General features: G+C 37.5%; 1 protein-coding gene across 1 annotated transcript; it reads right to left on the bottom strand.

The window, feature by feature from the left end:
- Window positions 1-4,864: 4,864 nt before the first annotated feature.
- Window positions 4,865-6,388, bottom strand: LOC131658437 (uncharacterized). The gene is made up of 2 exons (XM_058927730.1): window positions 5,550-6,388; window positions 4,865-5,441 (listed from the first exon to the last, which is right to left on the bottom strand). Exons 1-2 carry the CDS (start codon window positions 6,386-6,388, stop codon window positions 4,865-4,867), a joined length of 1,416 nt encoding a protein of 471 aa, XP_058783713.1.
- Between the last annotated feature and the right edge of the window lie 6,615 nt (window positions 6,389-13,003).

Genomic DNA, 13,003 nt, shown 5'->3' with positions numbered 1-13,003 from the left:
ATGGCAGCGCAGCAGCAAGTGGAGCAGAGGCGTGGCATGAAGAAAGTGAAGACCTTTTTTGTTTCCTTTCTGTGTTGTCACATTACTTGCATTGTAACACTAAAAATAATAGACTACTAAGTGCATTATTATGTACATTTTTTGAACTCTCATAAAAATCAAATTAATCAAAACTTTATTATAAAAAAGCAAAAATTGACTAAAATAAAATACAAATATTCTTCACAATGACAATTTAATTAATAATTAATTTGATTATTAAAGGTAATATTAATTCCAATAACAACAAATTTAACTATTAATTCAATTAGCATAAGATGCAAAATAAAATAAAATAAAATAAAATAGTGACAAATTAAATGTGAATTTCATACTGATTTGAATTGCGACGTGGGAAATGGAAACTTATTGTGGATGCAGACGAATTGATCGATGCTAATGCAAAATGCAAATGAATCAGATGAAAAATCTTAGGTCAAAATTTAGGGTGCGACAGATGCCCCTATTTAATTATCTTTAGCCAGATAGCTCGAACGACTTTGATCTTCGGGATATCAAAGGCTAAAGGTAATTAAATACTAAGTGACCTGAATTTTGACCGTTGATGCGATAAAATGTCATGAATGCATGGATGCATGAATTCTTGTTGGGGAAATGAAGATGAAAACTAAATTATGTAGGGATTGATAAAATGATTGTGTGAAGGAGCAGTGGTGCCAAGAAGTCGTTTTCAACCAGAGGATTGAGTTTGGTTAACGAAGGGTTAATTCTCAACCAGTGGAATAGGAAAAGCCATTAGCAACCAGTGGATTGATGAAGGTAAGTCAACTAATGAATTCATTTCAAAAGACAAGATAAAACTAACATCAACTAGTGGATTGATGGAAGGGGACACGATGTCCTCAACCAGTGGATTGAGTTCGAACAATTAAGAAAGAAGAAACGCATCAACCAGTGGATCGATGGAAGAAAACAAAATGTCATCAACTATTGAGTTGACTTTAAAACAATGCATGACTAACATTAACCAGTGGATTAATGAAGGTGAAACAAATTTGTTGTCAACTAGTGAGTTGACTCTATCAACCAGCGGATTGACAAAGAAAAAATGCTTTCAACCAGTGGGTTGCTTTGATCTAAGCGGAAAGTAAATGATTGACTATAACCAGCGGGTTAACAAGATGAACAATAAATTTCAACCAGCGGGTTGGCAAGGCAAATAATGTTTAATCAGTGGATTGACACGAAAAATGATTAATTTCAACCTGTGGGTCGACAAAACAAGTGATGTTCAATCAGTGGATTGACACAAAAAATACAAACTTCAACCAGTGGGTTGACAAAACAGTGATATTCAATGAGTGGATTGACACAAAAAAGACAAACTTCAACCAGTGGGTTGACAAAGCAAGTGATCTTCAATCAGTGGATTGACACAAAAAAGACAAACTTCAACCAGTGGGTTGACAAAGCAAGTGATCTTCAATCAGTGGATTGACACGAAAAAGATAAACTTCAACCAGTGGGTTGACAAAACAGGTGATCGTCAATCAGTGGATTGACACGAAAAAGATAAACTTCAACCAGTGGGTTGACATAATGAGTGATTGTCAATCAGTGGGTTGACACGAAAAAAGACAAACTTCAACCAGTGGGTTGACAAAATGAGCGATAGTCAATCAGTGGATTGACACAAAAAAAGGCAAACTTCAACCAGTGGGTTGACAAAATGAGTGATAGTCAATCAGTGGATTGACACAAAAAAAGGCAAACTTCAACCAGTGGGTTGACAAAATGAGCGATAGTCAATCAGTGGATTGACACAAAAAAAAGGCAAACTTCAACCAGTGGGTTGACAAAATGAGCAATAGTCAATCAGTGGATTGACACGAAAAAAGATAAACTTCAACCAGTGGGTTGACAAAATGAGCGATAGTCAATCAGTGGATTGACACAAAAAAAGGCAAACTTCAACCAGTGGGTTGACAAAATGAGTGATAGTCAATCAGTGGATTGACACAAAAAAAGGCAAACTTCAACCAGTGGGTTGACAAAATGAGCGATAGTCAATCAGTGAATTGACACACAAAAAAAGGCAAACTTCAACCAGTGGGTTGACAAAATGAGCAATATTCAATCAGTGGATTGACACGAAAAAAGATAAACTTCAACCGGTGGGTTGACAAAATGAGCGATAGTCAATCAGTGGATTGACACGAAAAAAAGATAAACTTCAACCAGTGGGTTGACAAAACAGGTGATCGTCAATCAGTGGATTGACACGAAAAAGATAAACTTCAACCAGTGGGTTGACAAAACAGGTGATCGTCAATCAGTGGATTGACACGAAAAAGATAAACTTCAACCAGTGGGTTGACAAAACAGGTGATCGTCAATCAGTGGATTGACACGAAAAAGATAAACTTCAACCAGTGGGTTGACAAAACAAGATAATAACTTTCAACCGGTGGGCTGACAAGAAGCGGGCAAACATTCCTCAACCAGTGGGTTGATAGGGAGTGAAAGATTAATCCTCTACCAATAAGTTGATTCAAATGATTAGAAAATGTTTGGTCCTAACTAGAGGGTTGACCAAACAAATGACTTTCAATCAGCATACTGACAACAATTGAAAAACGTGATCCATGATTAAATTCAACCAGTGGGCTGACAAAAATGAACAGAATGGTTCTCAACCAGTAGGCTGATTCAAAAGAACAGAAGGTAAATGATCAATTTCAACCAGTGGGTTGGAAAAGGTTAACAAGCATGTTCTCAACCAGTGGGTTAGCAAGAAAATAATGATTGCGGTGACATCATTAGGGATTATGAATCCATGCATGCTTTTTGCTTATGTATGAGACATCTTTGTTTTTTTTTTCTTTTGTGCAAATTGATGCACGTGTATTGATGTATGAAGGTTGATCAATGCAAGTAATGAATTTACTCGATGTGTGTCAATGGACAATGAATTTTTTTTTGGGTATCAAATGGTGGACTGGGCTTAATTTTCAATGGAAAAGACCGAGCATGATTGAATTTTTGATTTGTAAATGTTGTGGGATGATGTCCCATGAATGATATGCATGATTGATGAATGCATGCAATGAATGAAATTTATGGGTGGAATGTTTTGACATGTGCCCTAGTGGAGGGTCATGATTCTTTGTGAAGTTGAAAAGGTCCCTTGGTAGAAGGTTTGTGCAAGCATAATTCCTAACACCAATTATGAGTTTGAGGACTACTTGATATGGCATAGTCTGCTTGTACTGCTTGAAGGAAAGGTTTTGGCCTTAATTTGCCCCAGAATGCTGAGCCTACAGATAAATTTGCTTCAACAAAGTTTGGATTCAAACCGATGATCCTGAGATGACATGCCCCAGTATTTGGGAACTTTGAATTGAAATGCCCCTGAATGATGGACTTCTGAAGTGATGTGACCTTGATGGTTCCACATTAGTCTCTTCGAATGAGTTCCATTGTTGGAACTTCCTTGATGGAAAGTGCTTACTTACAAATGAAACTATTCAATTCAAAATGGTAATTTTAATGCAACGTGCATGCAATTTTTGGAAACAAATCATTTATTGAAATGAAAATGTGGTATAGAATGAGTAAATCCCAATGAGGATGCAATGGAAGTTTGAATTTCAAGGTGTGAAAGATGATGTGATAGCGTGGTATCAAAACAAATGATTAGCAAATATTCAGGAGTCAGGTTAACGCAACCTTGCTTTAGTATGCTTTCAAAAGAAACCTTATTTCAATTAGGACTTTTGAAGGTTGTAACGTGGCCAGGTTCATGGTTTAAGAAACAAAGGATATTGGCTCAAATTTTAATTTTTACCCACCCATTCTTCGTGATGTACTCCAGTCCTAAGTTCACTTGACTCTCATAAGTATTCGACTTCCAAGAGAATTTGCATATGATAATTGAGAACCAATGGATTCTAAGGTGGCAGTCATTTATTCTTCTTTGGAAGTCACACAAGTTTGGTCGTGTTTTTTTTACTATGATCTTTTGATCTCTTTTTTATTTTGACTTTTGTATCCATATCCCTATTTTTTTTTTGCCTAAGTCTCCTTTTTAGGTTTTGACTTAGCGGGCTTTTCTTTGATTTTTTTTATTTATTTTTTTGAACAACTTGCGTGACACTAGTTCAATAATATGAGAGGAATATGACTGCCCCACTGATGGTTCGAGAAAGACAACAGTTATAAGTTTTGAATATTCATTACTTTTTCGACATTGTGTACGAAGAGAGGATACAGTTGAATCTCGAGTCGGGAATGGTTCCCATAGAATGATTTTCTTGGAAATCTTATGAATTAATCACTTTAACTGAACAAGTACCCTGCCCCAGGTTTTGTTTAAGGGTTTTAATTTCGTGCGAAAAGAAAACACCTACTTCTAAGGCTCAAAAGGGGTTAACGAGGGATTATCATCCTTATATCTCCAGTGTTTGGGGATTTGAAAGAATGCCTGTACATCATCAACAAAGGTTTATTTGAAAGCACACTGATGCAAATTGGGTATTTCGTTTATTGTCATCCTCCCTCCAATACTTGCTTAAACAAAAGTATAATAAAGAAAAGGAAATGGGAGAAACATAAGCATATTTTTTTCATATTTTTTAGAAAAAAAAAATAAAATAAAAGAAAGAAAGAGTGAATACGAATGGACTGATTCAAAACCTGCATGCTCATTTCATTAATATTACCATTAAAATTAACAATGTTCAAAAGCAAATAAACACTTAGCAAACAAGCAAAGCAAAAAAACGTAAACGCAAATGATAAAAGTGGCTCAATGATCTACTTTGATCCATTGGCTTTAGGATTGTTCTTGGTGTCTCAGCACTGATCATGGCATAGGACCAATATCCTTGAAAGAGAGTATCTTTTTGTCAACCAGATCTTGAACTTTTTCCTTCAGGACTTTGCAATCTTCAATGGAGTGACCTGATATCCCACTATGAAAATCACACTTGGCGTTTGGATTGTATTCCTTAGGAAATGGAAACTTTGCAGGTTGAGTTGGTCTGGGAGCTATTGCTTTCTTCTCAATTAAATATGGCCATAGCTGAGCGTAGGTCATTGGCATTGGGTCAATGCGACGATCCTCCTTCTGATGGTTCCTTTGAGGTATATTCTGATTCCGTTGACGATTCTGATTCTGAGCTGCATTCTGAGGAGCATTCTGTGAAGAATTATGAGGAGGAGTTGCCCACGGCTGTTGGTATGGTTGCTTGAATTGTGCGGCATCAATTGTAAAAGCAATAGTTTCATCTTCCCACTTCTTCTGAAAGTTGTTCCCATATTTCTTGGTTTCTGTCGACGATCCAGATTCCATAGTTAAACGTCCCTCTCGTACACCTTCTTCTAATCGCATTCCCATATTCACCATTTCAGTGAAGTCGGTCGGAGCGCTTGCAACCATCCTCTCATAGTAAAATGAGCTTAGAGTCTTTAAGAACATTTTGGTCATCTCTTTTTCTTCCATGGGAGGAGAGATTTGGGCGGCAACCTCACGCCATCTTTGTGCATACTCTTTGAAAGACTCTTTCTCTTTCTGTGCCATGGCTCGGAGTTGGTCTCTATCAGGAGCCATGTCCACATTATACTTGTATTGTCGAATGAACGCTTCCACAAGGTCATCAAAAGAACTGATATGAGTACTATCCAATCCCATGTACCATTTCAAAGCAGTACCAATTAGACTATCTTGAAAATAGTGAATCAATAACTTATCATCATCAGTATGAGTAGCCATCTTTCTGCAGTACATGGTTAAGTGGCTCTGAGGACACGAATTCCCTTTATACTTTTCAAAATCAGGCACTTTAAACTTGGCAGGTATTTTCACATTTGGCACAAGACACATGTCATAAGCATTCTTTCCAAATGAGTTCTTCCCTTTGAGGGCCTTAATCTCCTTTCGCATCTCTTGAAATTGGTCTTGGAAATCATCATAAGCTTCATTTCTTTCATTGGGCTCAACTTGGAAAATGGGTTCCTCAGCTTGTGGTACGGTATGTACCAGAGGCGGAGTCATAGTCATTATAGGAGTAACTTGGGAAGCTCCAGTGACAGGATGGTATCCCTCTGGCACAAAGTTGTAAGACATGCCCCCAGGGTAGCCATTAGGCATCTGATAGTGCGAGAGACCAATGGTAGGAGCCACAAAAACAGTAGCAGTAGAAACTTCACAAATCATAGTAGTCTGGACCTCAATTTGTGTTTGAGTGGCGTGAGGAGATGGAGGAGGTGATGGTTGATTCCGAGCAGCCACTAAGCTTTCCACCAAAGCAGTCAATCTTTCCACACCGACACGGAGAGTAGTTACTTCATCACGGAATTCATGATTCTCTTGTTCAAGGTCTTCCATCTTTTCTGTCGAGTAACACTTCGCGTCTGATAAGGATGTTTGGAAATTAGCTTGCTTTATTACTGTTGGGTGAAGAAAGGTATGAGTAATGGATTTTGGAGATGGAAATGCATGTTATGAATGCAAATGCATAAAAAAAAATTTATTATATTTTTTTTATGCAAAAATGAATGCCATGTCATGTATGATTCACAAGTAGTAGATTTCAAAATCATATGGATACAGAAAGATTCGAATTACTCGGCATACAGTCTAAGGTTTTTATGTTGGAAAGGTTCTAGACACGGTTCTCAGAGTTACAAACTCCTTTTGAAAACTCAGTCATCTAGTAAATAACTTACCATCCAACTGTGTTTTCAAATGAAGCCTATTCTGAGTGTGGTTTTCGCACTTACCCACAGTAATAGTTACGTTACGCAAGTTGGGCGCGAAACCACCATTTCCTATAAGTCATGGTTTAGGGTTTTTCTAAAGGTCCCTAGAGTCGGCGGTCCGAATTGGAAACATCATAGCCCAAGTAAATAACTTACTTAGTCACAGACATCTCCTCAAAGGACCTACTCCAGGCGGGGTTTTAGTACCTCCCACTTGACACTACGTCAAGCGAGTTTAATACTAGACCACCATCTTATCTTACGTATCACTCGAGCTCGGGTGTAGAGCTTTCTCTCACATGCGCCAATAATCAAGAGATTCCAATCACAATAATGAGAAAATCAAACAAAGATATAATAAAGACAATAAAGAAGCAAGTAAATAGAGCTAGCAAATATCACAATAAAACTAAATTAGGGTTGACTCTCTTTAGGGATATGTCCCCAGCAGAGTCGCCAGCTGTCGCGGGTCAAAAAATCATCGCCACGAAATTGTATCGAACAGAGTCGCCACCAAATTTTATTTATTCTAATGGGAAAGGGAAAATATTGATAAAACCCTTGGGAAATGAAAACAATGAAAAGGATGGTCTTCGCAACCAAATTTGGGTTCGGGAGTCGGTTAAGTAAGGGGAAGGTTTTAGCACCCCTTACCTCCATCGTACTCGATGGGACCCATTTAGTTATTCTTGTGATTAGTTGTTAGCTTATTATCTACTTGCGTTCTAATTTTTATATGGACAAGAAAGACACAGGATTTAGGTTTTTTATTATTGAGCTCGCCAAGATATTTGAATCTTGTGCCTACGTATTCCCTCGTGCAATGGGAAAGTCAGAGCGTTCGTAGTTCGAGGCTACGAAATTATGTTTTTTTATTTAGTGTGCTCGCCAAGACATTTGAGTCTTGTGCCTACATATCTTCAATGGAAGAATCAGAGCGATTGTAGCTCTAAGGAACTACGAGTTTGTTGATTGATTGATGGGTCTAATCGCACTTGGGCGGGAAGACGAGTTTTTTGAATATGGTTCGCACTTGGGCGAGATTTGCGCTTGGGCAAAGAAAAGATGAGTTTGAAATAGGTATTTTCTGAAAAAGGAATTCAAGCATTCAAACAATGGCTTAACGGCCATCGCCTAAAATACTTGAAAGAGCAATTGCTAAATTGAGCTTGATGAAGTTTTTAATGGGATACAAGCATTCAAACAAAGGCTTAACGGCCATCGCCTAAATGCTTGAAAGAGCAACTTGTACAAGTACGTACAAACCCCTCTTGGGCGATGAAAGAGATTGAAACGACTTGAGTTTTGAGGAGTCCTCAATGGGATACAAGCATTCAAACAAAGGCTTAACGACCATTGCCTAAATGCATTAGAACAACTTGTACAAGTACGTACAAACCCTTCTAATTTCATCCATTGTAGACTCAACTCAATTCGATTGTAAAAAGCGTTTTGATTAGAAAAAGGAACTTGGTATTGATCAAGGTTTGTTATGAAAATATTCGCATTTGGGCAACGAGAGGGATTCGCACTTGGGCGAGGAAAAGAACGATTTGATGAGTTGAAATTATTTTTAGTGTTTTTGTGAAAGGAAGAGGCAAATTGAGTTTGAATAAGTCCTTAATGGAATCTAAGCATTCAAACAAAGGCTTAACGGCCATCGCCCAAATGCTTTAGAACAACTTGTACAAGTACGTATAAACCCTTATTGATTCCCATTATCGACTAAACTCAAATTAATTATAAAACACATTTTTGTAAAGAAGGTGAATTAAATCGATTTTTAAGAAGTCTTTAATGGAGTCTAAACATCCAAACAATGGCTTAACGGCCATCGCCTAAACGCTTAAAGAACAACTTGCACAAGTACGTACAAACCCTTCTTCTCCAATTAAGACTCAAAACTCGATTCAATTAAAAAGCTATTTTTATATCATTTTTTGAAATATTTTTGATAAATTCTAAACATACATCTAAAGGAGGTATTTTTGGTGTTTTAATAAATCTAATAAATAAAATAAACAATAAACATTTTTTTCTGATTTTATATGAAAAGAGATCTAATTTTAACTAAAAGAAAACTACTTATTATTTTCTTATAAAAGAAAATGGAATATTAAAATTATGGAGTAAAAAAGATAAGAGGATAACATGTTGGGCCAGAGGGTGTATCCCACGAAATAGGGTAAGGCCCAACAGACATGCTAAAGGAGACTACCAGCAAAAAAATTAAAAAATAAAGGCTAGCTGGGCCGGAACTGGGTCGACCCATGACCCATATCACTCACTTCATACCAAGAAAACGGGTTAGAAAACCCTCAGAAATTCTCAGCGCCTCTCACGATCAAACACTCCCCTTCTTCATCTCTCGCATTATCGTTATCGTACAAACAACAAAAAAACTCAAGATTTCTCTTTCGATCATGCTCGGTTTCGATCTCTCTGCTCTCTCTTTCTCTCTCGATTTGATTCGATTCTCACCAATCCGCCATGAACGAACAAAATCAACCATAATCATTTAAACTACCCTTCATCCCAACAGAACCCTAAACCCCAAATCTCATTATTAACAATGATTACAGTTACATAGTACAATTTAGAGCAGAAATTAAAAGAAAATGCAAACCAAAAGTGAATCGGGTACGTTGTTCTTCGACTTCTTCTGTTGTTTGAGCTTGTTCTGCGATTTCTTCTTCTTCCGTAAATTTGCGATGTTGTTGTTGTTGTGCTTCTGTGCTTTGGCTTGTGTATGGTGCGGTTTTGAGTGATGTGAGGGTGGAATGTTGATGGTGAATGCTACGGTTTAGAGGTAGTATGGGTTTATGTTGTTTTGACAGAGTTTGTGAAGGGAGTTATTTGGTGTGGTTGAGAGGTTCTGGTAGAGTTTCAAGGGTGTTGAAGGTTCTGAAATGCAGATAGATTGAAGGGTTGCTCGGATGAGATTTGGAGAGAAATTGTTTAGCAGAAGTTTTCTTGCTATACTTTTTTGGCTACCCTAGGGTTTTTTCGGCCTCCTCTTTCTTTATGGCTTCCTCCCTGTTTTATAGATGAGTGAATGAGTTTTTTGGGGGGGAAATTGATTTCAATTTGAACAATTTTGGTTAACTGATTTTGTTGCTTTTTGTTGCAGGTTAATGTATGGACATATTAGTGAAGATTTTGGCTTCTATCTGCAGCAAGGAGCAGCAGGTTTGGACTATAATGGCAGCGCAGCAGCAAGTGGAGCAGAGGCGTGGCATGAAGAAAGTGAAGACCTTTTTTGTTTCCTTTCTGTGTTGTCACATTACTTGCATTGTAACACTAAAAATAATAGACTACTAAGTGCATTATTATGTACATTTTTTGAACTCTCATAAAAATCAAATTAATCAAAACTTTATTATAAAAAAGCAAAAATTGACTAAAATAAAATACAAATATTCTTCACAATGACAATTTAATTAATAATTAATTTGATTATTAAAGGTAATATTAATTCCAATGGCAACAAATTTAACTATTAATTCAATTAGCATAAGATGCAAAATAAAATAAAATAAAATAGTGACAAATTAAATGTGAATTTCATACTGATTTGAATTGCGACGTGGGAAATGGAAACTTATTGTGGATGCAGACGAATTGATCGATGCTAATGCAAAATGCAAATGAATCAGATGAAAAATCTTAGGTCAAAATTTAGGGTGCGACACCAGTTTTTCGGTGAGTTGTGTCTTTGGATGGAATAACTTTCTAACGAAATTGTAAGATCTACCCAAGAGACAAGATACGAAGATTTTGCGGTCATGGTGATCGAAAAGAATTCGAGGACGAATTCTATTTAAGGGGGAAGAATGTAACACCCCGATTCTTCGACACCGGTAATTATCATTTAATTAGTTAATTGGTAATTGGAATGCATAATAGACTTATTCTATATTAATCTAAGGAGGATTATTATAAGAGTAAGTGGATTAGTAGAAAAATCCAAAGGTTAGTTGGAATAGAAGGATATTGGTTAGAAACCAACAAGATGGCAAATTTGTGATTATGGCATAGTTGGAGGGCATAGTGGATAATAGACATGATGCATGGGCCATAAGGACTTGTTTGGCATGAAGGGATGTATGTCATTGTTAGAGAATCATTTCTTTAGGAGAGCAAAGAGAATATAGCAAATAAGAAAAAAAGAGCTCATAACTCAAGTTCCATTTTCGTATTGAAGGTGCAGCCTCCACTAAAAGTGCCATAACTTTCTGCTCACAACTCCAAATCAGGTAATTCTTGAAGTTTTGGATTCTACACAAAATTCTCTTCGATTTGTTATACTAACTCTCTTCTGGAAGTGTTTTATTGAAGGAGATATGTGAGTTTGAAGTTGGATGATGCATGCTGAAATGAGTTATAAAGGGGTTACGGGTTTAGTGAGCTTGGAGATGAAGCTTTGGCTATGGTGGGATTCCAATGGCAGCAAGAACATTATCTCAACCTCCATTTAAGCAAGGTGAGTCCTTAGATAGAGACTTGGGAAATTTGCATGCAAGGGTTATAATTGGGGTTAGGGATTTGTGAGAAATAATCCATGAAACCATGATGATAAAACATGTTTATATGATAATTGCTGGTTGTATGTGATGCCTATTGTCAATACATGTTGTAATTGTTGCATGCAGGTGTATTCTAGGGGTTAGGATACCCCCTTAGTAGAACTGATGCGTTCTTCATTTTTCTGATAAATCGCTACTCCGCTAAGCGGACTGAAGGTCGCTTAGCGGATGCTGTTTGAGAATAAAAACTATCGCGAGCCCGCTAAGCGGACTCAGGCCGCTTAGCGGATGCTTTTAGTAACATAATTTTCTATTTTTCCAATGACTGCAGTTCTGGTTCCTTGACTTGAACCGGACTCCTCCATATTTATTAGTACCTACCTGTAGGTAGTGTGTGTAATATTATATGACTTGCAATCTCGTGATTTCATTCGTTTACTTATGTGTGCGTGTTATGCATAATGCGGAAAAGTGGTAATTCCATTATTCTTGAAGTACTTGTTTATACCTATGAATGCAATACAACTATATGTGATGAATCATTGCTATTTGCTAATACCCGTTGTTTCGGTTAAATATTCGGGGCTGATTGTATTGTGTGATCTCGATATTATGTCGTGCTTGCGTATGCTTGAATCGAAGCGGGCCAGAGGCTAGACTGGGATGTGACTCCGGCTATGTAGTCATTGAGACGTCCCGGGCTTTGTGGTCCATGGAACAGCCGATCATGAGATCAAATGGCTCACACCTGAGCTACCGTTGCAGTGTGCTTGTGAGGGTCGCGGGGCATTTTACTCACTTGGTGTTAACATACTTGCGTGCTCAGTATGGTGGGGTCATGTGGCTACGTAGGCTAATACATAATCGGTAACTCACCTCTAGTGAAGTCAAGTAGACTAACACTAGGCTTTCGCCCAATGGACTCATGTGTCAAGATGGCGTTTTGTACTCGGCGTAACTCACTTGCGTGAAGAAGGTTAATGGGACAATGACGCCAATTAGGCTAAGGTCATCTCGCTGCCACTTAGGCTTGTGTGAACCCGTTTAACCGTCTTGCAGTGTTCTTGTACAAGTATCTTGACAATAGGCATGGGTGTAACTCATCGAGGGTGCGTATGTTTTATAATCTATGCCGAGGCGTTAACGTGCCTCTGGATTCCTCGTATATGGATGCGGGTTTGCCTACTTGTTTAGTTATGACTGCGTGTTTGCATAAGATGAGTCCAATGGTGGATGAATCATTTGTTTACTCCGTACTTGTACCGGATGTGAGGACAATCCCCAAATCAATGGTGGATTCGGTTTTGTGATGCATGTACCCTGTAGATCCAAGTGGACCCATAGGATAGGCGGACTCACTGAGATTTAGTAATCTCACCCCAATCATCTTATCTTTTTCAGGTGGGATTTTGTAGCGTTTGATAGGTAGCAGGTTTGGATTGAAGTCTTGGAAGTGATGATGGCTCGAAGAACTTGTTAGCTCTTTTCCGCTATGCAGATCCATTTAAGACGCAAGTTTTATAATTCAGTAGAATTTCATGCTGTATTTTATTTGGAGCATCTTGTAACTTTGGCTTTTGTATGTACTCAATATCAATTTTTACGTCACATGCATAATATACTAGTGAGTTATGTATGGGGTGTTACATTCATAGTTTTTTTTAAATATCAAATGTTTCTTATAATTTTTGTTCTCTTAAATTTATTTTGTTAAG

This window comes from Vicia villosa, linkage group LG3 (genome assembly GCF_029867415.1).
Source record: "Vicia villosa cultivar HV-30 ecotype Madison, WI linkage group LG3, Vvil1.0, whole genome shotgun sequence".
Classification (NCBI taxonomy): Eukaryota; Viridiplantae; Streptophyta; class Magnoliopsida; order Fabales; family Fabaceae; genus Vicia; species Vicia villosa.
The sequence above is the reverse complement of the archived record's forward strand: the minus strand, read 5'-3'. Positions and strand labels throughout refer to the sequence as shown.

Coding starts and splice junctions, on each gene's coding strand:
- LOC131658437 (XM_058927730.1), bottom strand. CDS start 6,388: ATGGAAGACCTTGAACAAGAGAATCATGAATTCCGTGATGAAGTAACT. Junction 5,442..5,549: donor GAGAAAGAGTCTTTCAAAGA/GTATGCACAAAG, acceptor TTACTATGAGAG/GATGGTTGCAAGCGCTCCGA.